Source organism: Leiobunum rupestre, chromosome 7, assembly GCF_980474605.1.
Source record: "Leiobunum rupestre chromosome 7, qqLeiRupe1.1.hap1, whole genome shotgun sequence".
NCBI classification, from domain to species: domain Eukaryota; kingdom Metazoa; phylum Arthropoda; class Arachnida; order Opiliones; family Sclerosomatidae; genus Leiobunum; species Leiobunum rupestre.
In genome coordinates this window covers 44,932,353-44,954,685 of record NC_143390.1, presented here as the reverse complement: position 1 = coordinate 44,954,685, position 22,333 = coordinate 44,932,353, and the positions used below count along the sequence as shown (strand labels likewise).

At 37.0% G+C, this 22,333-nt stretch overlaps 2 protein-coding genes across 3 annotated transcripts; one reads left to right on the top strand and one right to left on the bottom strand.

The window, feature by feature from the left end:
* The first annotated feature begins 5,296 nt into the window (after nucleotides 1-5,296).
* Nucleotides 5,297-13,559, top strand: LOC149936480 (nuclear RNA export factor 1-like). 2 transcript variants are annotated; one of them, XM_090180689.1, is made up of 17 exons: nucleotides 5,297-5,474; nucleotides 5,605-5,625; nucleotides 5,686-5,730; nucleotides 6,016-6,139; nucleotides 6,216-6,438; nucleotides 6,513-6,689; nucleotides 6,782-6,851; nucleotides 7,120-7,316; nucleotides 7,375-7,487; nucleotides 8,691-8,727; nucleotides 8,783-8,851; nucleotides 8,919-9,070; nucleotides 9,132-9,324; nucleotides 9,385-9,497; nucleotides 9,556-9,613; nucleotides 9,679-9,873; nucleotides 13,356-13,559. In XM_090180689.1, exons 1-17 carry the CDS (start codon nucleotides 5,456-5,458, stop codon nucleotides 13,389-13,391), a joined length of 1,842 nt encoding a protein of 613 aa, XP_090036815.1. In that variant the 5' UTR covers nucleotides 5,297-5,455; the 3' UTR covers nucleotides 13,392-13,559. The 2 variants fall into 2 exon arrangements, with proteins under 2 accessions (XP_090036815.1, XP_090036816.1); XM_090180690.1 differs by lacking the exon at nucleotides 5,605-5,625.
* On the bottom strand, nucleotides 13,469-15,849 carry LOC149936479 (saccharopine dehydrogenase-like oxidoreductase). The gene is made up of 13 exons (XM_090180691.1): nucleotides 15,548-15,849; nucleotides 15,362-15,468; nucleotides 15,216-15,296; nucleotides 15,023-15,152; nucleotides 14,913-14,962; nucleotides 14,714-14,856; nucleotides 14,569-14,646; nucleotides 14,461-14,500; nucleotides 14,278-14,397; nucleotides 14,161-14,217; nucleotides 13,975-14,098; nucleotides 13,831-13,912; nucleotides 13,469-13,774 (listed from the first exon to the last, which is right to left on the bottom strand). Exons 1-13 carry the CDS (start codon nucleotides 15,708-15,710, stop codon nucleotides 13,678-13,680), a joined length of 1,272 nt encoding a protein of 423 aa, XP_090036817.1. The 5' UTR covers nucleotides 15,711-15,849; the 3' UTR covers nucleotides 13,469-13,677.
* Nucleotides 15,850-22,333: the final 6,484 nt, after the last annotated feature.

Here is a 22,333-nt window from a genome sequence, read left to right as displayed (position 1 = left end):
TGTTGTTGCTGTTCGAAAAATAAAGACATTCAATAAGCGCGTCGAGAACGATTTTGATAAGTCGGGAAAATCAATGGGAAAAAAGTTTTGGAAATATTTGTCTAAGCTTCGGAAAAGTGCTTCTTCTGTGGCGTCTAAGAAAACGGGCTTTCGTGGAAAAAATGGAGTCCTACTGTACGAGAAACAAGCAATGATTGCGCGTATACAAGAATATATATCTGACTTAGAGTATGACCCGTTGAACCGCCCTGTTGGGGCTTCGTCCACGAGAAATCCTGAGTCGAAAGAACCAAGGACTGTATCCCCTGAGCAACTTAAAGGGGCTCCAAAGTTCGGTGGCAAAAAAAAAGAAAATTGAGCATGCTTTTCTCCCCCCCCCCCCCCCCCCCCAACCCCTCACTCGGCCTTGGCAGAGGCGGGCAGAGTCAACCGTAAATTTCGCACTTTACTGACTTTACACACACTTTGCCACCAAAGTTCGGTGGCAAAATGTGTGTAGTCAGTAAAGTGCGAAATTTACGGTTAACTGTGCCCGCCTCTGCCCATAGAAATAGAAATTAGACTAGAAGCACGATTGGATTGGGCGGGGACGTACCAGCTAGAAGGCTGCCATCAGAGTGGAATCGCGATAGTCGCGCCATCTCATAGAAACAATTTAAACTAAATAAGTAAATATGGTCACGTGGAATAACATAAAACAGATCGTAGGCAACGAATTAAAAACTTTTTTTTTATTTATCTGACATCATAAAAATCTCAAGAATCTATTATATCTACCGTGTCACCCTTAAAGTCACACGTTAACTTTGCGCAATCATTATAAGTCTGAAATACCACAAATAATCACAGTTTAACTAAATTTTAATTATTTCAGTGTGATTCCATAATCTTGGTTTCAGGGTCTTTTAAACTATCATCAGTATTAGCAAAAGTAGCATAAGACCCAAAAGTGTGTCAGAACGGTATAGTAGTTAATGAGAGTTTGTCGCAAAGTAAAAAAGGGAAACGAAGGGGGTCGGAAAAAACGTCATAAAAATCGAGGTGCTCCAGCGCCGCCGAGTGAGACGTTTTAGAACGTATGTCTACGGGCGAGCAAAGATAATATAACTACGTACCCTAGATTCGAAATCAATCTCCTTGCACGTAAACGCAGGCTCTTACTGAGTTCCCGGCGGAAGTCGGAAAAAACTGCCTCCATGGAGTGAAAATTGCGCCGTGGTTTTGACTCGCGGTTTTCAAGATACCAGATATTTTTGCGTTGTATTGTTTTAAAACAATAATGGATCATTGCCTGTAGCTCTAAAAATTTTTCTAAACGAAAGAAAACTAAAGGTGAGTAATATAATCTTGGGTTATCTATTGAAATTCCTTATTTCTCACCCTGCTATGGAGCCCGATTTTTCTGACTTCCGGCGCGAGCTCAGTAAAAGCCTCACGAGAAACGCCGTAATTTCGAATCTAGGGTACGTAGTTATATTATCTTTGGGGCGAGTAAATCGAAGAGAGATAATCGCGCCAGACTAAATATAATGTTGCTAGTATATTCCAACTAGTAGATTATGTAGTCTATAGTGCAGCACCGTAACCAGGATTTGATTTCAGGGTGGGCACGCAATGGAAAAAATAAAAAAAAATAAAAAATTGTACATACAACCATACGGTCCAGGGTGGGTACGGCCCGACCGCCCCCCCCCCCCCTGGTTACGGCCCTGCTATAGTGTGACTAGGTCTCACTAGAAATTTTAATAGGCGCGAAGGTACAGCCAATATAGAATCCTTGGTACAGCTGACACACTTTTGGGTCTTATGCTACTTTTGGTATTAGTCAAGTCAAATTGAGTGGTTTCCGGTAGTTCACTTTTGCCGTAAGTTTTCTGAAATAACCTCTGATAAATAGGGAAACTAAATAACAATTACAAAAATCAATCAATTGCATGGCATACTCTAGAAGATGTAAATATGCTTTGTTCTGGAATAGATATTTTTGGGAGCTCTTTAAAATTCTTGTTTATATATACCACTGATTTACCAAGTTCGCCCAGGGAACTTTGTTCTAGGCTATACTGTATTTGGTTTAATATTTTACTATTTTCAAGTAAAACGAACAGTGATTTCAATTACTTTTTTTGACAAATATGCAAACTATTTGGCTATTTGAAAACGAATACGTCGAATAATTTGATATTCGAAATACTATTTGGTATTTGATCAGTTAACTGGTCTAAATTTTTGCCCTAAAAATATTCGACCAAATTATTTGACGTTATAAATATTCTATTTGGTATTTGCCGTGCTTGGAAAAAAATATTTTATATTCGATTTGATCCCCAAAAAATGGTATTTGCACACCTCTATCCGAGCCTCTATCATTTTCTTGACTTCGCTAAGGCCTTCGACTGGCTTCCACATGCTGTCATCATTTCGGCCCTTCGCGATGCTGGCGTTTCCGGAGATGCGCTTGCGTGTCTGGCTAACTATCTCTCTGGCCGTAAACAACGTGTGGTAGTGCATGGGGAGGCATCTGATTAGTCTAATGTGCATTGTGGTGTACCACAAGGTTCGGTCCTTGGTCCATTATTGTTTAATGGGATTTTTTTCGCCCGATCTGGCGTTCCTCGAAGTAAATCTATAAAGACGGCACTGAATACTACTCGCCCCTCCTAAATTCACCCGGTCTACATCTAAAGCCTGGCTACGGCCCTGCCGTGGCCATTCTCTTAAAGGGAATATAACCTCAGGTATTTGGTGTGGAACACCAACGCTTGCAGCTCTGACCGCTCTTGCCTTTCGCTTTAAAAATGTTTGGCGCCACTGTACAACGAAATTTGAGAAATTGAAGGGGTCTTCCATAAAGATTGCTTTGCAGGTTATATTCCATTTAAATTAAATAAACCGCGTGTTCTCACTTCCCACCATCTCAACTATTTTGCCTATGATGTTATCCACGACCGGAATTCGTTGCCCCCGGATCTAATAACAATACTTTTCACAATAAAGTTGCTAGTTACCTCCGTTGTTAAAAACAAAAACCAAAATGCCACGTTCACTGTTTAAATTCGAATTTTATTTTTTATTTTTATTTCTGTAGTTCAAAATTGTTTCTTTTGAAGTATTGACATGTACACCTACTATTTACTATAATTTTTTTATATGTCTTTATGTACCTAGCTGTTCCTGCCCAGTCATTGTTACCGATGCTCTAATAGGTGTTTTTTTTTCACTTGTCCGAGGACAAAAAGTGTAAACTTTTTACCCTAAAACGTTTTATTCACCTGTTCTCGGGGTAAGATTTACCCTGTCCCGAATTTTGTTCGCTTGTTCCAGAGCTCTAAGGTTACACTTTTTACTCCTCCTCGAAAGGAGGTGTAGAGGGAGTAATCTAGCTTTGTCGTCTGCTTAAACGAAAACATGACGGGCTTAGACCAGCCTCACTCGCATCCCTAGAACGAGTCGAACTGTCTAACCCCCCTCTGGCCTCAAACCCTCAATCCTCTAGTCTCGCTTTCCCCCGGGTACGGTAGGCTACATGGCTACGCGGTAACGAACCGGGGACTCTGGAGTTACGGGGCCTAGAGAAAGAGAGATAATCCGGTAAATTACGAGGGTCTTCTAGGCTATGATAGTAGTCTTACGTGAGATAGTACTATTCTTGTGGTACTCATAAATAAAAGTTAACTATTTTGAATACGTGTAAAGTTAATGTTACCAACATAATCTAACTTCTAAAGATGTAGTATAGGTTTGTTTAGGCTTATAAATGACATTAGAACATTTTATATAAGACTAGTTTAATAATTCATAAGCCAAGGGTCACTGGTCATAAGGACCAGTTTAATAATTTATATGCTAGGGGGTCACTGGTCATAAGGACCAGTTTAAAAAAAACCTTATTTCCAAGGCTGGCTTAGACCGCTTCACACATAGAAATCTCATAGGTAACTAGAATGCTGCCGCCTACGGCCGAGCTTGTCGCCAGTTCGTTTTGAACCTTCAGCCAATGAGAGGCCGTAGAGTGGTTCCGCCAAGGAGGATAATAATCCTACTTGGTTCCGTTACTATCGCGGGAGCTATGTGACGTCATTCTCTCTGGTGACACTAAATTCTTGGCAGAACCATTCTTGGAGCTCTGATTGGCTGAGATATGGCTATCGTCTCCCACGGCGTTTGGTCCATTTGCCAGTTACACGGCAGCATTCTAGTTACCTATGAGATTTCTATGGCTTCACATGAGGGCTAGAGGGGTACTGTAATGTTTTCTATACGCTAGACCAGGAATCCATAACGCTACTTGGAATGAGTATCTCCCCATATCGCCTGTGGTATTTTGTGGCGGAACATTGTGGGAGGGGCTAAAAACGCTTACACCGCCTTAAATGACGTCAAATTCAGTGACAAACAAAGGCTTATAAGCTCAGCCTACTATGTTCCGCCACAACGGCGGGGAATCGAAGCCGTTATTCATTCCAAGTAGCGTTATGGATTCCTGGTTAAACTTAATTAGATTTTTAGCGGTTTGAAATAAAACGTCCGTTTAGTTTTAATATTTAATAACGACTACCTCTACATAATTTCTCAACACGCGCTCATGGTATCTCGCGTTATTTTTTAAGAGCGCGCGTAATTCAAACGTATATTATATAAAATATAAGGGACATTACACTATTTACAAGTCTGCCGTACAAGTGAAAGGTTTCCATTATTTCAACAAGCACTATATAAAAAGTATCTTGCAGGTCCTGACTCTCGGAAATATTACTTTTTGGCAAATTTCCTTGAAGATGTTTTATAGAAGCATCTATTTTACCATATAATATTCACATCTGGCTCTGGCTTCGCGATCTGTATGTAATAGTCCTTTAAATAAAAGATTATACATAGCCGATTATAGAGTTTGTGCTGCTGCGACTGGACATATAAAAGGTTTGTCTATGGTTTCTCTTTATACTGCCAAAGCTGAGAATTTTCTATACATAGATCTGGCAGCATTTTTCAACAGGGGGCAAGACAGTCAGAGAGGGGTTTATTTAACCGCCTATTAGCTCAAATAAATAAATATGACCAGGATGACTCCCAGAAGTTATTTTTTCAGCCGCGTTTCTCCTGTAAACTTCGTTAATCCCCTAACGAACTTACAACCAAAGACTATATACAACCTAGGAGGATGTATACATCTTCCTAGTTACAACTTACATAGTTCCTTTCCCGCGTCTAGCGCTACCAGTTGCTAAAGGCACCACCTGGCACCACCTAGCACCACTCAGTGTATTTATTTTTAGGCATTTTATTTTAATCGCGTGGAGGTAGCCCGCTACTTTTTCATCCTGTTTTCGCCTTTTCGGAAAATACAAAATTCTACGACGTTGATATTATTTGCATTGTAGTTCTCCAATATATATAAAAAAATACTTGTTTCAAAGAGAGATTCCTTAAAAAATACCAGGAAGTCAATTCAATAATGGCTAGTTTTAATAAAAGTAAGCTTTTTCTGAAATGTATGATAAATTTGTGATGATAATTAAAGCGTGAAATACGCTTAAGCCTTTGCATGAAAGTTTCTAGTAAGCCTTGTGGTTTAAGAATCTAATTCCCTTTTTTTTATGTTAGGCAATAGAAAAAATCCAAGAAGTAATTATGAATACTGCAAAATATTCTTTACAATAAACTTTAAAATCTTTTATCATTTAGATCTTTATGTACCACCTTTTCGTAACTTCACGCCTACAGATTATGGTAAAATTGTGTTTTTGCTTACAGTACATTTTCTTGTTGTGGAGGCACAAAATTATTAGTAATCTCTCAATTTAGTTAATATTTGCCCCAAAATTTGGTGTAACCAAAAAAAAACCCTTTGTAAGTAAGCGATTAACTTCTCTTTTTATATGTATTGGCTTGGCCTGGAAGCAACATACCTAAATTTGGAAGCTAGTGTTACCATATTACTGTATAACTGGATGCTTTCACAATATGCAAGATATTTTTACAGTATTGTTAAAATTAAAAATTGTTAAATTTTAGATGAAGCTCTTAGTTCTTATAGCAATTCAAGGAGAGTGGAAGTTAATTACGGAGGAGGTAGTGGTGGAGGCAGTATTCGTAACTTTCCTAATAGAGCCCCATCACCAAGGGGCCACGGAAGATTGTATGTGTATATATTTTATTTAATAACATAATCAATGGTCATTATATTTTGACATTTCTTTCTTAAAATGTTTTAGTGATCCATACAGAGGCGCTCGAAACAGAGATAACAGAGTAAGAAGAAGAAATGATAGGCAAAAAAACAAAGGTGGACACAACAATAGAAAAGATGACCGTAATGAAAGATTCAATGACGGAAGATGGTATAAAGTTCAGATACCATTTGGAAAGAAAATTGGGAAAGATTTCATTTTATCTTCCCTACAAGCCATTTCTACTGTTCCTTTCATTCCATTTAACGTAAGTCTGCTTTCAATTGTTTTTCTTAGAAGTTTTATGTTGTTATTAAATCTTTTTCCTCCCATTACATTTAGTTTCAATATGATGGAAATAGCGCTACGTTCTACGTCGACAATAAAGAAGCCGAATATTCCCTTAAAGGTGCAACTAAAAGAATCACCACTCCAACTGGAACCAAAATGGTGGTTGTTGTATCTCATGCACCACCTCCCGTTCTAGCTTTGGACGGAGAAGCTGTGGAAAACATGAAGGTGAATATTCTCAACAATTACTTTTAGGGATTTTTATTTACATAATTAAATATTAATTCTCACATTAAATTTCCTTTTTTTTTGTAATTTAGCTTTGCATGGATAAAAGATTTAATGTAGAATTGAACCTGTTGAATCTGAGTAACCTTCATAATGATCCTGGTGAGTTGGATTCTCTTGTACTCCAATTCTTTCTTTTTTAAAACAGCACATGGTGATAAATACTTTTGTTAGAAATATCTTTAGTTTGTGTTGGGTTGATGAGATAAGAATTCCAATTTGTATCAAATTAACTATCTAATATCTGAACAAGAAGTTTTTTCATCATGCACACAAAATTGGTGTATATGTACATAACTTCCCAGAATTGAAAGATACAACCATTATCCCACAATATTTACTTAACGTTATTTTCCTTTTTTTTCTTCAGATTTGAAGAGTGGTGGATTTTTTCTGCCATTAAATAGGCACAGAGTTTTTGAAACGGCAGTTAAAATCATCAGGGAACACATTCCTCAACTTGAGGGCTTAGACTTATCTAGCAATCGTCTGTATAACATCAATGCTCTGTCTGATTTGAAAACTGAATGTAAAGCTTTGAAATCTTTGAATTTGAAGAATAACTCTGTACGTTTTTTCTATTAACGGGAAGTACATCAAATATTTAAAGTTAATGGTTTTTTAGTTCAAACATATTACCGAACTGGATTCTTTGAAAGGATTTTCCAGCATCGTAGAATTGATATTAGACGGCAATCCTCTGTGTGACCAATTCAAAGATCAAGCGACTTATATCAGGTAAATGGGTAACAACTTCTCGAGGGAGATGCTTCTTTTGGATCGTGGCTTCGCTGTTCAAACCGAAACATTGCGTATGCCAGACGAGATGCGGATACCTCTACACTCCCTCATCAGGGATTTTTCTTATACACATAAGTTATGTGAAAGATACAATTTATTAATTCTCATATTTACTATACTTGGTTTAATTTTTAAGTAAAATCAGAGATCATTGTTAAAAATTACTTTATTGATACCACTAAAAGTTTCAAAAATGTAAGAACATATTTCGATTCTTCCCTTGTCTAATTCGATCTGCTTTTATTTGTTAATGTATAATGCTTGAAAGATGTTTAAAAATTGCTGGCCATATTTAAATTTTCAGTTTCCTGAAATATTGATATTTGTCAAATTGTTTATAAAATTCCACATCAAACTATGCCTGCTTTTGGAAAACAATTGCATATCCTACTCATTTCCATAAAAAAGGACCTAAAATGCTACCTGAAGAAGTCAAAACAAGAAGAGATTGTAAAACCTGCGAAAGATATACAAAATAACATTTATGGCTCAAAGATCAAACACTTGCATTTGCCAACCTTTAGCCCAGGGTTGTTTGTCCATCTGTTTACCTGTTTTTGGTAGCCATTGACGGTAATTGAACCCTCAGAGGGTCGTTACTAAGAGGCCCATACAGGTCAGATGTTGGTTATACAACAACTTCTGCGTTCACCTTTATTTGAATGTTAAGGAGAAAATGGATTTTTTTGGAACCTCAAAAAGGGAAATTTGCACCCCAAACTTTATCACAGTCATCACTGAAAAGACCACCCAAGATTGAAAAGAAATTTGAAAACTCTGCTATTTCACACAAACTAAATCAAAAATGGGTTCTCTAGTTTGATATTGGAATTACATTGAGCATTTCTTAGACCCTTTTTTAAAAATTATATGCTGTTAACAAGTTAAAATTTAAATATGGCTAGACATTTTAAACAGTTTTCACGTGTTATATCTTAATTAAAATGGTTTTCGCCCCTCTTCAAAAATCATCTCCATGTGTTCTTTTGTAGTTTTGAAACATTTTCTTTCCTATATCTTTTATTGCATTGGAATAGTTTTGTAGGAGTAGGTGTATTTTTTGTGTAACTTTCTTTTTTTTGAGAGTTTCTTCACCTAGTTAAAAGTTCACGTACATTCTTTGAAACAAATCATTTTCAGCGCAATTCGAGACTTAATGCCCAATGTTGTGAAACTGGTAAGTTGCTCGGCTATTATTATAATTTCTGTTTTAATTGTAATAAATTCTTTAGGACGGAGATGATCTACCACCACCGATAGTTTTTGATTTAGGCCAGACAGCAGTTGTCCCACCAATTCAAGTGAGTTTATTGGAGATTACATTACCTGATTCTAATATATGCTAATAAGTATATTTTTTTACTGTAGACAAGTTATTTTCCATCAGAGGATGTGAAAGCTATTGTATTACCATTTTTAGAAAGTTTCTACTCGTGTTACGATTCAAACAACCGACAAAATTTGTTGGCAGGCTATCATGATGAAGCCTTTTTCTCCATGTGCGTCACTAAAACTATGAAGTAAGGTGTCTGAAAAGGTTTAGCTGTAATTACTTTTCGATCTCACTTAACTTTTTTTCAGGCAAAACTCTTATACTAACGCATTGCAAAAGTATGTGGTCAAAAGTAGAAATATCTTACGATTGACTAAGGACCCTGACAGCAAATACACTTTGATCAAACAAGGCAAAGTAAATATTGTCGCCGCCTTAAATGACTTGCCTCCAACAGCGCATGATCCCGTTTCAATGACAGTTGACGTATCACATGCATCAGTAAGTCTGTTTTTGCTTGAATATATATATAGTTAATAAAAATAATTTCCATTTTACTAGGGAAATTTAATGACTTTCACTGTCATGGGGGTTTTCCAAGAATTGAATCAGTCAAAACCATCGTTGTTAAACTTTGCAAGAACATTCATCGTAGTGCCTACAAATGACCAAAGGTTGTTAAACTTTACATTTACCCTTGTTTTTTATATTAAATTCTAAATTTCATTTCAGAATACTAATAATCAATGATATGCTATCCATTGGTCAAGCCACTCTTGAGCAATTCAAGGTAGTTAATAATTTCTTCCCTTTTTTTTTTTATGCATAATTGTTTTTTTTTTTTAATTTCAAAAGGCTCACAAGAAAAACACAGTTGCAGCTCCGCCGGCAGCCATTCCCTCAGCATCCACAAGCTCTGATGAAGATAAACAATCTCTGATTGTACAAATGGTTCAAACATCTGGGATGAATTTTCCTTATGCCACCAGATGTTTAGAAGAAAATGATTGGAATTTGCAACAAGCAATTACTATTTTCAGCGATTTAAAGGCAAGTCATTTATTCTTAACAATGCGAGTAGTGTAGGTCAAAATCGTGATGACACTAATGCCAATTTTTTACTGATATGGTAAATTGATTGGGGTTAGAGATGAGCGGGCCGCCCGAAATCCGTCAAAGCCCGCGGGTCGAATAAGGTGGGCCCGTTGCTTACGCAGGCAGATATTTAAAAAGCCTTGCGTTTTGAAAAAACGGGCGGGTGGACTCCCTATCGCACAAAATAAAAGCGGTCACGGGCAGGTTCACCAATTCATTGAAACAAGCGTATGTTTGCATATGGGATATTTCAGGCGTGGGCTAAAACCTTACAAACCTCCACGGGCAGGTTTTTGGGTACGGCGCGCGCACTTATTTCGGGGTGGATTATGAATAAGCAACATATGTTGGGCGCGAGCTTGTAACGTACAAATTTAATAGTTGCAAGACAGTATTATAACAACAGTTCAGAAACCTCCATTGTCATGGCGGTAACTGCCCGCGATATATATCCATTACACATTAATTCATAATATTGTTATACGTCATTTACTCGGTCCAAATATACTAGTCTGGCTTGGCTGTACTAGCAACAGCGCAATTTTCGAAATATTTGACTAAATACTTTAACGTCGATGTTCCGTCTTCTATAGTAATAGGAAAGGCAGACGCAGTGCGGGACTCAAGCGAATCTAAATACCTTTTTTTGAGAGAAACGAGTTTTAAATCTAGAATAATAACAATGATAATCTAATAATGGATTTGAACAAAAAGATGGTTTAAATTGATTTTAAAAGTGACGTATTGAGTCATTCTAATGTAAAATCATTTGAGGATTCTTATTTCGAAATTCTTTCAAAAGTAACGTATCTCGACATGCTTGATTCCTGCTATCAGGTAGCGAGCACTGTGTAGAAGGCAATCTCGACTTATCCCATGCATTTAGGGAGGGAGGGTATTCAAGGGTCTCATGAGGTGGTCATACTTCCTTTGGTATCCCACTGATGGGTGAAATCTTTATACATCTCTCGACCCTGATTAGTCTCTTGTGAACTTTTCTGTCCCACTGAACGGTCTGAACCCACTAGTCCCGTGAGTTCAATTGATAGAGTGAATGGTATGTTCATGTCATAACCGACTAAAAGTAATTGTAACGGTGACGACCATATTGTAGAGCTTATTGAACCCAGTTTGAGAAGAGAAACAACTTGTAATCCGACTTTGTTTGGCATATAATAGGCCGTTCCATTAACTTTGAACCACATAAGCATTCGAGTCAAAAATACTGTTGGAATTTCTGGCTATTTAAAGTTTTATTTTTTATTTTTGACTCCAAGGTCTATGTTGTCCGAGTGTCGCGTATTTCTTTTTAGCAGGAACACCTATTGGTCCCAGTATCGTGTTATAATGTTTTCACATTTGTTAGGGTTTAGCTGTATTGCCCCTTTTTTGATGGACGTTTTACCATTTTTCGTCAGTCCACGTCACTTACCCACGTGGCCAGTTCACCTCTTAAAGTATATAAGAAACATGTAACTGATGTTTCTAGCGCCACCCCGAGGTGTTAATTTCTAAGTTGGTTCTTACTGATTGACATTCAAATTAATAATTAGCAAGTCTTTAGTCTGAGACGAAAGTTAAAATATGTTGTGCCCCATCAGCTATCATATACTTATAGTCAAATTCACCTTGAACGATTAGTCTGTCTGTTCTGTATTGCATTTATACTGATTTTTACTATACTATGAATACCGAAAAAAAACCACAAGGGTTGCGTTGGTATACTGTAATGACCTTGGTTCTACGAATATGCTACGAATAGACTTTTGCACAGTGCGTAAACAATTGCACCCGTCCGCCGCAGTTATGGAGTTTCACGGGTTTTTCTCGATTTTACTTAGATTTAATATCTATCCTTGAATTGTCATTATAGACATTTCTGTTTTAGGTATTTCTAAATGAGTTTTGATTCCAGCGTCACGCGACTAGATACCAGAATTAACCTGTAATGTAATAACTAGTATTTTGATTTGTTGATGTGAAAGATTAACTACACGTCTTTAGAGAGAAATTTTTATCTTCCTACTTAGCAGGATACTATTGCCGAAAATAACTTAATTACAAACTTTAAGAGAGTATAACCTTTTTTGGAATTGGGGGGTAAAACTATATCTTTCCCCACGAGTGTAGAAGTAGTTGTAAATCAGCGGACCTTCCTTGCTTGGGTTATACTCACTTTAAAATTATAAAAATGAAAAGTTAAGAAAATTGCTACACTTTAACACCTATTGTTAACTTCATTTGAGAATAAAAGTTAGAATACGTCGATTTCGAAAGTCAGTGGAGACTCACTTTCCCTTCGTCGGGTGAGGGAGGACGGAAGATGACAGACCATGCAGACGACGTTATGACGCGCATTACATTTTTTCGTTAAAATTAAATAATTGTTAGATGAAACTAAAAATTACATATTTATTTCATTTAAAATGGCTGGGTGCGCCACTCTGAAGCTGCGTCCCCTAGCGGCAAAATTGGGGCTTCAAAATTTAAGTTTTTGGACTTGAAAAACTAGTGCTCAGCAGAACTGGCTCCTAAAATATTTGGATTAGGAGCCAAAACCGGTTTTTGTACCAGTTTACAACCTTTTACGCATTAAGGAGGGCTTCGTTGCAAATATTACCTGTTCAAATTTTATACTTGTCTTGCCATTATCTTGCAAGATCACAGGTTTTGCAAATTATAGTTGTTTATTGTGCGCTCCTGTAACATGACTTAATTATCTGGGGCTTCAGTACTTCGATTTAACTATAAAGATCTTCAGTGTAAGTAATGAATTTTGGCGGTTGTGTAATAGTATTTTAGTATAACGGTATTTGGTAATGCGTATTTTACTATCGCGGGCCTCAGTAATATGTATTTTATAATCGTGGGCTTCAGCAATAGTATTTTATTATCGCGGATGCAAACCATGCTGCAATACGAAACACAGGCGTCAGCCCTCAATTTTTAAATTTGATTTTATATACACAATTATACATGTATGACTGTACAACCGCCTGCACTTAATAAAATTCCCCATAATTAGCCCGTTGTTTCACTTAAAACATTTCAAACACAATAACGCCAATCTGCCTGCAAAATGTATTCTTACAGGCGCCTGCATTTGATAAAAAAACCTTCCTTTCAGGAGGAAGCCTGATATTATAAACGGGCAAGAGCCTGTAGTCAAATATGACCCGTTTCACGTTTTTCAAACATCATTAACAGGGATTTTGCCCATAGGAACTCTGCCCACGGGTGTTTGAGCCCGCTAAAAGTGTTGCGCCCGCTCACCTCTAATTGGGGTGTTCACAAATTACGAATTTTTCAACCTCCTTTAAATTTTGTTGATATAAAAAAAAAACAATTTAGACACTAACCAATTATATGTTAATATAAAATAAATCAGAAATTGATTAAGGTTTCACACTGATTTTAATAAATTTTTCTGTTTTTAGGCTCAAGGAGTTATACCACCTGAAGCATTTAGATAAATACGGAACTGGTATTAAAATTTTGTCACCATCAAAAAAGTGTTTCAAAGCTATTTGAAATAAAATGTAAATAAGAGTTATGGCATTGGTATTATAGTATAGTTCTTTAATAAAAGAAACACTAGTAAAATTTATATAATGTCTTCAGGATTATACAAATAAGATACAAAAAATATTTTTTTATCAAGCTTTTGTAAGACTTTTTTAATTAAACAAAATTTCTATTATAAATTGGTCCAAAAGTTAGGAATGCATTAGCAGCTTAAGCAATCATCCCTGCGCAGCATCAATTGGAAAGGATATTGAACTCTATGCCTGATTTGTGCAAGTTCGAAATTAAGTTGGTATTTTTGAAAGCAGTTGCTGTAGTAAACACCCCACCCCTGGAATCAAAACTTTAGTTATAGTTTCAGATAACTTGGGAAATTAGAGTTCTTACGTTAATGGCATTTTGTCAGATTCCTTCAAAACAGTCACCCCACTTTGAACAATGCCAATAGATGTAAGTAAATAGCCAGGATCTAAATGAAATACAAAAATTAAATATTTTCGGCAAATTAATTTTTACAAAAATCATCATTACCAGGGCCTGTAACTTTAGCCCGTAGACTTTTATTTGGTTTATCAGTGTGCTCTTCTGATGGATTGCCCAGTTTCTCTGACCAGCCTTCAGCAAACAATTCTAATGTAAATCTGGCATCCTTCATCTGTGTTTAACAAAAGGAGCAAGCTAAATATCCAAAATAGATTATGTAAAGAACATTTTTACTTGTTCTTCAGTGGGTCCACCTTCTTTGAATAAACCCAAGGAGAAAAATCCAGGGTACTAAAAATTAAGTTAAATAAGCTATCAATGAACATACAACCCCCTATGTATTACACTTACAGTTTCAAGGAGGTAACGCCCGAAACTGAACTTTGTTAAGAGTGCGAATATTGAAGCCATAAAAGCCAGGACCATTCCAGCAAAAAATGAAGGTAGTTTCATGTAAGTTTGAATCTGCGCCTATAATGGAAATTTTTTTATAATATAAACAGACAACGCTATATTTAATATAAGTTTTTGTACTGGTCTGTCATTGTACATATCATAATTTGACATCTGAGATCTGGAAAAGATGAAGCTATAGCAATGCATTCACAGTTTCACTCGGCATGAAGGTAAACAAGAACATACCTTATAGAAATGCTCTTGTCACTGCCCAAAAAGGGAAAACACCAAGCATTGACGGATTCGCTCTTAAACATAAGACCACTGGAAATTATTGGAAAATATTGAGGCATTGGTTTACTATATGTGGGAAATACTACTTCTTTCATACCGGTGTTTTAGCTTTGGAGATAACTTGAGTAGTCCTTTAGGGTAGATTTTAGAGGTTAATTCTTTACGCAAATCTTTTAGCTCAGAGAAATGAGCCACCCCATGAATAGCTGAATTCCATGTTCCTAAGTTTACGTTGTATCCCTTTGAGACACATTTTTTAATCATTTATCATAAGAGAAAAGGTAATGTTGTAATACTTTAGGTCCAGTTTTCAATGAAATGTAAGTTTCAACAGAGTTCAAATCCCCTATAAAATTGTTAAATATATTTAAGAGTTCTATTTTTTTAATTTTCCCACAAGTTTTACCCTGAAATTTCTCTTTTAGAAACTGAACACCCATATCGCAAGGAATACTGTCCATGCCACAAGCACCCACGATGTAAACACCTGCCTTTTTAGCTGCATCATGGTATTTTATTTGCATTGTCTCCAAAAACTAATGGTCACATCAGTTTAATTAATTAATGAAATAACAGCCCTCCCCTAAGATTTTTTATACCTGGGGTTCACCACTGACATCTAAATGATGAGAGCCATTTTCAACACACGCTTTTATCACTTGCTCGCCAAAAAATCTGTACTGTAAATTCATGGGCTGTAAGGTATTTGGCTAATTTTACCCCTTATAAATGTGTATATACTAACAGGTCCAACAGCATTCAATATAACTTTGCATCTTTTACACATATCTGCCAAAGACTTTTCATCCTTTACATCCGCCTCAATAATCGGAATATCAATATATTCATCCCCTGACACAAGAAATAACAATGGATAAATTAATTTAGGAGGAGTCATTAAGATTTTGTTAGCGTATCTAACTCAAATTACCGCATTCCCTTAAAACGTTTTTCACTTTTTCCACACTCCTCCCAGAAACTGCGTATTTAATTGCCTTGTCATCCCCAACAGTTTTCTGTAACTCTTTTAAAATGTACTTCCCTGTTACTCCTGTCACTCCAAAAATGCAAAGATCGAATTCTTTATTTTCCATATTTATTGTAACTGATGTTACAACAAAATTTGCGATATTACTAATTATATAAAAAGACAACGCCCGTTCATAAGCAACGCTCGATTTTCATGAAACCGGGATGACTTGTGAAATCGCACTTAGCTAGTATTAGTTAGCTTCAAAATGAAAGGAAGGTGACTGTGTACCAAAGACTGTATAGCTTATATAGTTTTTGGTGTGTACCTAGACATACCCCATAAACGGAAATGTCTATAAAACAAGTCAATTAGTCCAAAGATAATTTAAACTCGTACGAGTTTAAATTATCTTTGATTAGTTTTAATGTTTTTTACTGGTCAGAGCTTGGAGGAAGATGCCAATTTCAAAGAGGTTCTATTGTATAGTATTATTAGGGTGAACCAGTCTACCAATTTCACTCAAAACTTGGTATTTATTCATTTACTATGACCATAAGTGGATAATAAACGTAAGTATGGAACAGGAAGCTCGTCCCTTCCTACTCTTTCCCTTGGCAAAATAGTTGGTTAGTTTGATCATGATGGCGAGAAATACGAGCGTACACGCATTTAGGCTTGAAATTAAAAAATAAACTAACTTCTGAAATGGAGTAAGTGCTTATAATAGTTAGTTTTATCTTCCGATTCAATAATTCATCATTATTTTCCAAAAGTAAGCGTTATAATCCGTTATTTACATTTTTGAAAGCATTTCAATTTTCAATATTCCTTGGCTGGTCCGTCGAAAAGTCTGCCGGCGGACCGTCGGCGATTTTCCGGGCTTCCTTAAACACTAGGAGCAATTCGCGGATAATTGTCAGTCCGTCGGTACGTAATGGTTTACGTGGTCATTGGCGAAACAGACTATCATTAAATAAATTTCATGGGGTGAATAGGAAGTGTCATTTATTATCCCCTTATGCTATGACAAACCGCTACAAGTATAATATACTAAAATATAAAAAAAACAATACTTAAAATTAGCCAACAACGTATACACGTATACGTATATATAGTTGGTTTAATGGGTAATTATCGATGGTCAGAAGAGTGTTTTGATTACACTGTATGCAAATGATATTAAAAAACAATGCTCCCCCCCTCTATATATACATATATATATAAACGATATTTTAAATGCTGGTTGAGCTGCCCCTAGCGGAGCCACCCTGTTGTAAACTTGTAAAAGGGTTCGTTTTTATACGAAAACCAAATAAAACCATCCATTCGATCATTCAAGAAACGCGCGATTTTTTTAGGTAAAATTCACCTTAAAGGAGCTATAGCCTCATTGAATAGCAATAATTAATCGATCGGACGACGGACTACGATGTTCACACATACGCCGCACGCGAACTTGGCTCCTTGGTAAACTTCAAGTAACTATGGCGATGAATCTCATTCATTAGTTAATTTTTAATACGGCAATTTTTACTCGTGGCTAATAGCGTTTTCCATTTGATTGCTCAACATTCGCTCCAAATCTGTCTCTGACGTCATAGATCTCGCCCCAATCGACTAGAGTAAAACCGCAAATGGAACATTTCGTCTGATAGTAATTTGAATTTTCGCGTCTTGGTCTGCCTATTTGTCCAAAAAAATCTAAAAGGAACACGCACAAATTTGCTCCGATCTTGATCTCGTTCCGTTGATCTGTCGAAATCAGGAGATCGGTTTTGGGCGATCTCGGAGCCCCAGAGAGCGGCAAATGAAACACGAGAAACTTGGTCGGAGCAGATCCGAGCACGCAAATGGAACATAAAATGTTGATCAGAACGATCTAGAGCGCTCGAGAGCAGTCAAATGGAAAACGGTATAAGGTCTAAGGAAAACAAGTTGGCAAGCCAAAATATACCTCTCCTCGGAAGAATGGTCCCTAGTGGTATTAATTTCTCGACACGACCCCCAAAGATATCTCCGCAATTCAGAGTTATTCAAACCCTGCCCGGTATAAAATTTTAATTTAAATAATTGAGACGAAACAATCGAGTTTAATTTATCCAGAATATTATAAATTAAGTAGTTACAACAGCGAGTTAGACTTAAGGTCTTTTCACACCAGCCAACTTTTCAAATCAAAATGCTGAGTCAGCAAAAATGGATCAGTGATCCATTTTTTTCTGGCGTACTTTTTTGGTGGATCAACTCATCGAACTTTTATTCACACGAACCAACTAGTTTACTCAACTCAAGTTGACTCATCTAGTTGGATCAAAAAGTTGGCTCGTGTGAAAAGGCCTTTACTAAAACAATGCACAATTGAATTTAACCCTTTTTACAGTACATGTTTATCAGTTGAATATAATACTAAGCAAATTTTAATGAAAGGAATATCTACAGATGGTAATTGTATTTTTCTCGCTTACGAAATACTTGCCGCATCTTTAACGCTCATTTTATTTCAACACTCGTAGACTTCCAGTTGACGTTGTGACACATACCGCATGAAAAAGACCAATGCCGTCCAATTTCCAATATCATATAATGACTCGCACACCCAGGAAATCATTGACTGCGTTAGAAATCGTAGATATCCAAATATCCACACCAAATATATTTACAAGAAGCAAAAACCTTACCATCAACAAAGCACAGAGAGCCACTTGACTAACCGCCAGCTCTTAAAGCAATAAACGTTAAATTATCGTCTTTGAATTAACACAACTATATATAGGTCGTTAATAATACCCGTAAATAAATAACAAAAAACTAACAAAGTGGACCACCCACAGGGTCTACCCTTTAACCCTCTTATCTCGGCTGACTGCGCTAAAACAAGTTTTAACCTTTAAAAAAACCAGATTAGGCCTTCATAAATTCATTAATAAAAAAAGACTTTATTACCTATTATGCTTACGATGCGTGTCTTAATTTCAGTGAACCTAAGCAGCTATCGGTGGTTCTGTGGTAGAGCGCTCGACTGCCAAGCCGAATGGTCTGGGTTCGAAACCTGGGTGGCGCATTTGTTTTTAATCAATAGAGAAACGCTAAATTAGAATTTCTTCGATGCAATAATTTCAATTTCAATTCTATTTCAATTAAACCAAAATTTCGTACTCTATTAAATACGCTTCCGATAAAGCTGAAGGTCTAATTTTCAATAAGGCGTAACAAGTGTCGGTGGTTCTGTGGTAGAACGTCCGCCTGTCAAGCAGGAGGTCTCGGGTTCAAATCCCGCCCGATGCGATCGCAAATTGATACTAAGACGAATACCGTGTACAACTGGTGGAAACCCTGCCATTGGACGTTGAGAGGTAGCATTGCACTCGGTCCGTCCCAAAGTCATTAAGAAGAAGTTGGAGAGAAAACGCCCATATAAACACAACAGACTCAACATGCACAACCATCAGAACACAAACACAACAAATTCAACACTCACAACCTACGCATAAACATGACAAAAACGTAATACACCAAACCAAACCGCAAATGAATGCGTTAACGCTCACCGTCACACGGTGGTTTTGCCAACCCTTCGAGAAACTGCGTACGCAGTGATTCCACTTTGCACCGAAAATGCGTTCGCAGGCCTGACAGACAGACCCACAGACTCACAGACAGACACGGTGGTTGTATAACCCCTCCTAGGGGACTTTGTCCCCTCGGAGAGGTAATTAAAACTCAATTAGCCTGCCCTTAGCACCACGTACAACATTCTATAGACGCTTCAATAAAACATCGCCAAGAAGTAATATTTCCGGAGCCAGGACCTGAAATAATACAAACTTTTTACTTGTACCATATTTAACATAATTACTCATAAGTATACCACTGTACCTTTATTCCATTCAAAAACCTTCACTAATGGTTTGTTTCACCACGAACCAGTAAAAAGGTGGACTACGTTAGATTTTAACCTTTTTATTAATCCTCGTAATTTTTAGAGTCGCACTATTCTCTACTAACATATTTATTTAAGCCAAAGGAAAACCTCTAAATTGAGAAGGAATTTTTTGCGTCGAAATTTTAGTCAGCTCAATCAAAGAATATAATGCCCCAGGAATGGAAGGATTGATATTATGGCCGCGTGTTTTGGCTGAGCTAGAAACTTCCGGCAAAGGAAATCAGAGTAACTGGAAACGGTTACCACAACCCGGTCTCTCTTTAAAAACGAGAGGCGCAAAAGTTCCACTCGAAAACTTCATTAATTGTATTAACAGCACTTGACAGTATATTGTAGTTCATTTTAGCCCCTAAGCCTTGGTTGTTCCTTAAGAGACCCTGCTAAAATAATAGCCGTCGGTTTATCACAAGTAGAGCTATATGAGCGACGGCATAATCAGCATTTGATATTCGATGACGTCAAATATTACATCAAATATGACGTCAAATATTACGTAGGGTACGGATGACGCAATATCTGTGAAACAAACCGTTAGTGATGAAATAGAGCTAGTGGCATACTTATGTTACATATGCTTGTACGGTATGCAACAAGTTTTGTTTTAACCAGGTAGCTTTTTATGACATATTATTAAGGTTTAGCAAAAACACGACGTTCTATTAACAGCTGAAAAGTTTCCATTATTTTAACAAGCACCGTCAATCTAGGGAGTTAAAGCTTTTCCGCTCCAAATGTCTTATTCGGCAAAAAAAAGAAAGATACAGAGTGGAAAACGGTTAGAAGCCAGCAAATCGCCTCCTTCAATTACAAGAACTAAATTCATATTGACAGATGTTGTCTCAAAAGGCATTTGAACTGGCCGACATTAGAGGTTTCGGTGATCGAATAGACCCATAACAAAAGAGGGGCCGCAGACGAGGCTTAAGTGACGTTTTGAACCACGTGACCGCCATTGAAATATACAGGCGGAAGTAAGGAAACAGATGTTCCGTCCAAATGCTGAGTTGCCAGGTAAAAATGTAAATTTTCGGCCCCCCAACTTTCAACATGGGTCCAACTTCCAAGAGACTGCTGCAGCACGAAAAAAAAAGATAACTTTTCAACAATTAAGTTTTTCCAGGAATTCATACCTCGAACTTGGAATGGTTATCTGGCCGTATTCCCTATGGTAAGATCTCGGGGACCGTTTTCAGTGACGTGTTTGAGAAAAAAAAATTGTCCCCTCGCACGCGTCTCCCCTCTTTAGGAGTTTTTACCCCGCGCATCCTCCCGTTTTTACAACTGTAGTTTTTGTTGTTCGACTCCCCGGCCATTTCGAAATTTAGGGTTTGAAACCCCACCATTGATAGCGACGGGTCAGCTCGCTCTCCCGACCTCTCCATGTGGAAGGATTAAGTCCGGCATTGTTATAGCGCTGTCAAATTGGCAGCAGTTACAATGCCCTTGAGAACCGCGAAGTCCGAATGACGAGGTGACCGTCGCTATCAATAGAGCGATAGCGAAGGGAAAAGCAAAAAGATGTTTGAACCTTTTTTCGACACAGGGGAATGAAATTATCTGAAACTAGGATTTAATACCATTGAAAATCGTATGAGAAAACACGTATGCTCTGACGTCAAAATGATGAAAAAAAACGGTCCCCTAGATAGAGACGGAAATCGGCCGAGATAACCATTCCAAGTTCGATGTATGAATTCCTGGTTTTTCAGTGACCAACTGACCAAGAGCCGAGCGCCATGAGCAATCTTCTTGGAACTGCCACGGCTAAGCGGCTTAGATATTTAAAACCCGTTGTTGAAGTATTAAATTGGGAAAATAACTGGTCAGGTGTGTTGTAATATTACTTAGTTATTATTATATATAATATACGTCTCTTTAGTTGATTTTATAAAGTAAAAAGTGGTCTTGCCCAACTTGTTAAAATGTTGGTCTTACGTACGTCACAAGACCCAACTTTATTCTTAGACATAATAAATAGAATAGACCTCTAAAAATATAGAATCCTTGGGTTGGCAAGCCTTTATTTACACGCCAGTAAGAAAAAGCAGACGCGGGGGAAACGGCCGAAAATTCGCCACCTGCCGGTCGAAAAAAATATTATTATCAAGAGCTTTGCGCCACCTATTGGTTACTAAAATTGATATCAAGGGCAAAGTTCAAGTTAAGCCTAACTAGACGCAAAAAGTTTGATGGTTACTTTTACGCGAAATTAATTTCTTTTTTCAAAATGGTTAAAAGTTGTGCATTTATTGATTGCCAAAATTATAAATTAACCACCACAAATCCGAGCACAAATGTTTCTTTCCATAGGTTGTAACAGTTTGTAATTATTCATATTAAATGTAGGCCTATAATTGTTTTAAACTATAGAGTGTTGTCGTCTGATACGATTTTGATAACTTCTAACGTCACAGCTGTAGTGTTAATAGTGGCCGCCATGACAGTTACCGTTTTTTTATCAATAGGCAAATTACAATGGTGACGTCGCAGGGTTTCAGACGACAACACTCTATAGGTTTCCTTTCGCTAAACTTGAAACGCTTTCAAAGTGGATAAAAGCTGTGAATCGTGACTTTGTTTGTAGTTATAATTCAGATTTTAAATAGCAAACACAAACTTTTACAAGACATCATTCCAACTGAGAATTTAGTTGATGAAATTGAAATAATTGACACATTCTTTGATCACAAATATGCTCGTGTAGGATTAAGCGTGAAAATTTATTACTATGGAGCAGAAAGCCCTCTGTTTTTAGGAAATTTACTAGTATTTTACCAAGGAGGATAAGAGGCAAAGAGAAA

Excerpts from the sequence above, each read along its gene's own strand:
- LOC149936479 (XM_090180691.1), bottom strand. The coding sequence starts at position 15,710 with ATGGAAAATAAAGAATTCGATCTTTGCATTTTTGGAGTGACAGGAGTA. Across the intron at positions 15,153-15,215 it reads ATGTCAGTGGTGAACCCCAG|TTTTTGGAGACAATGCAAAT; the intron begins GTATAAAAAATC and ends TGTGACCATTAG. Across the intron at positions 14,963-15,022 it reads TCTAAAAGAGAAATTTCAGG|GGGATTTGAACTCTGTTGAA; the intron begins GTAAAACTTGTG and ends ACAATTTTATAG.
- LOC149936480 (XM_090180689.1), top strand. Across the intron at positions 5,626-5,685 it reads CAATAGAAAAAATCCAAGAA|ATCTTTATGTACCACCTTTT; the intron begins GTAATTATGAAT and ends TTTATCATTTAG. Across the intron at positions 6,140-6,215 it reads CCAAGGGGCCACGGAAGATT|TGATCCATACAGAGGCGCTC; the intron begins GTATGTGTATAT and ends AAAATGTTTTAG.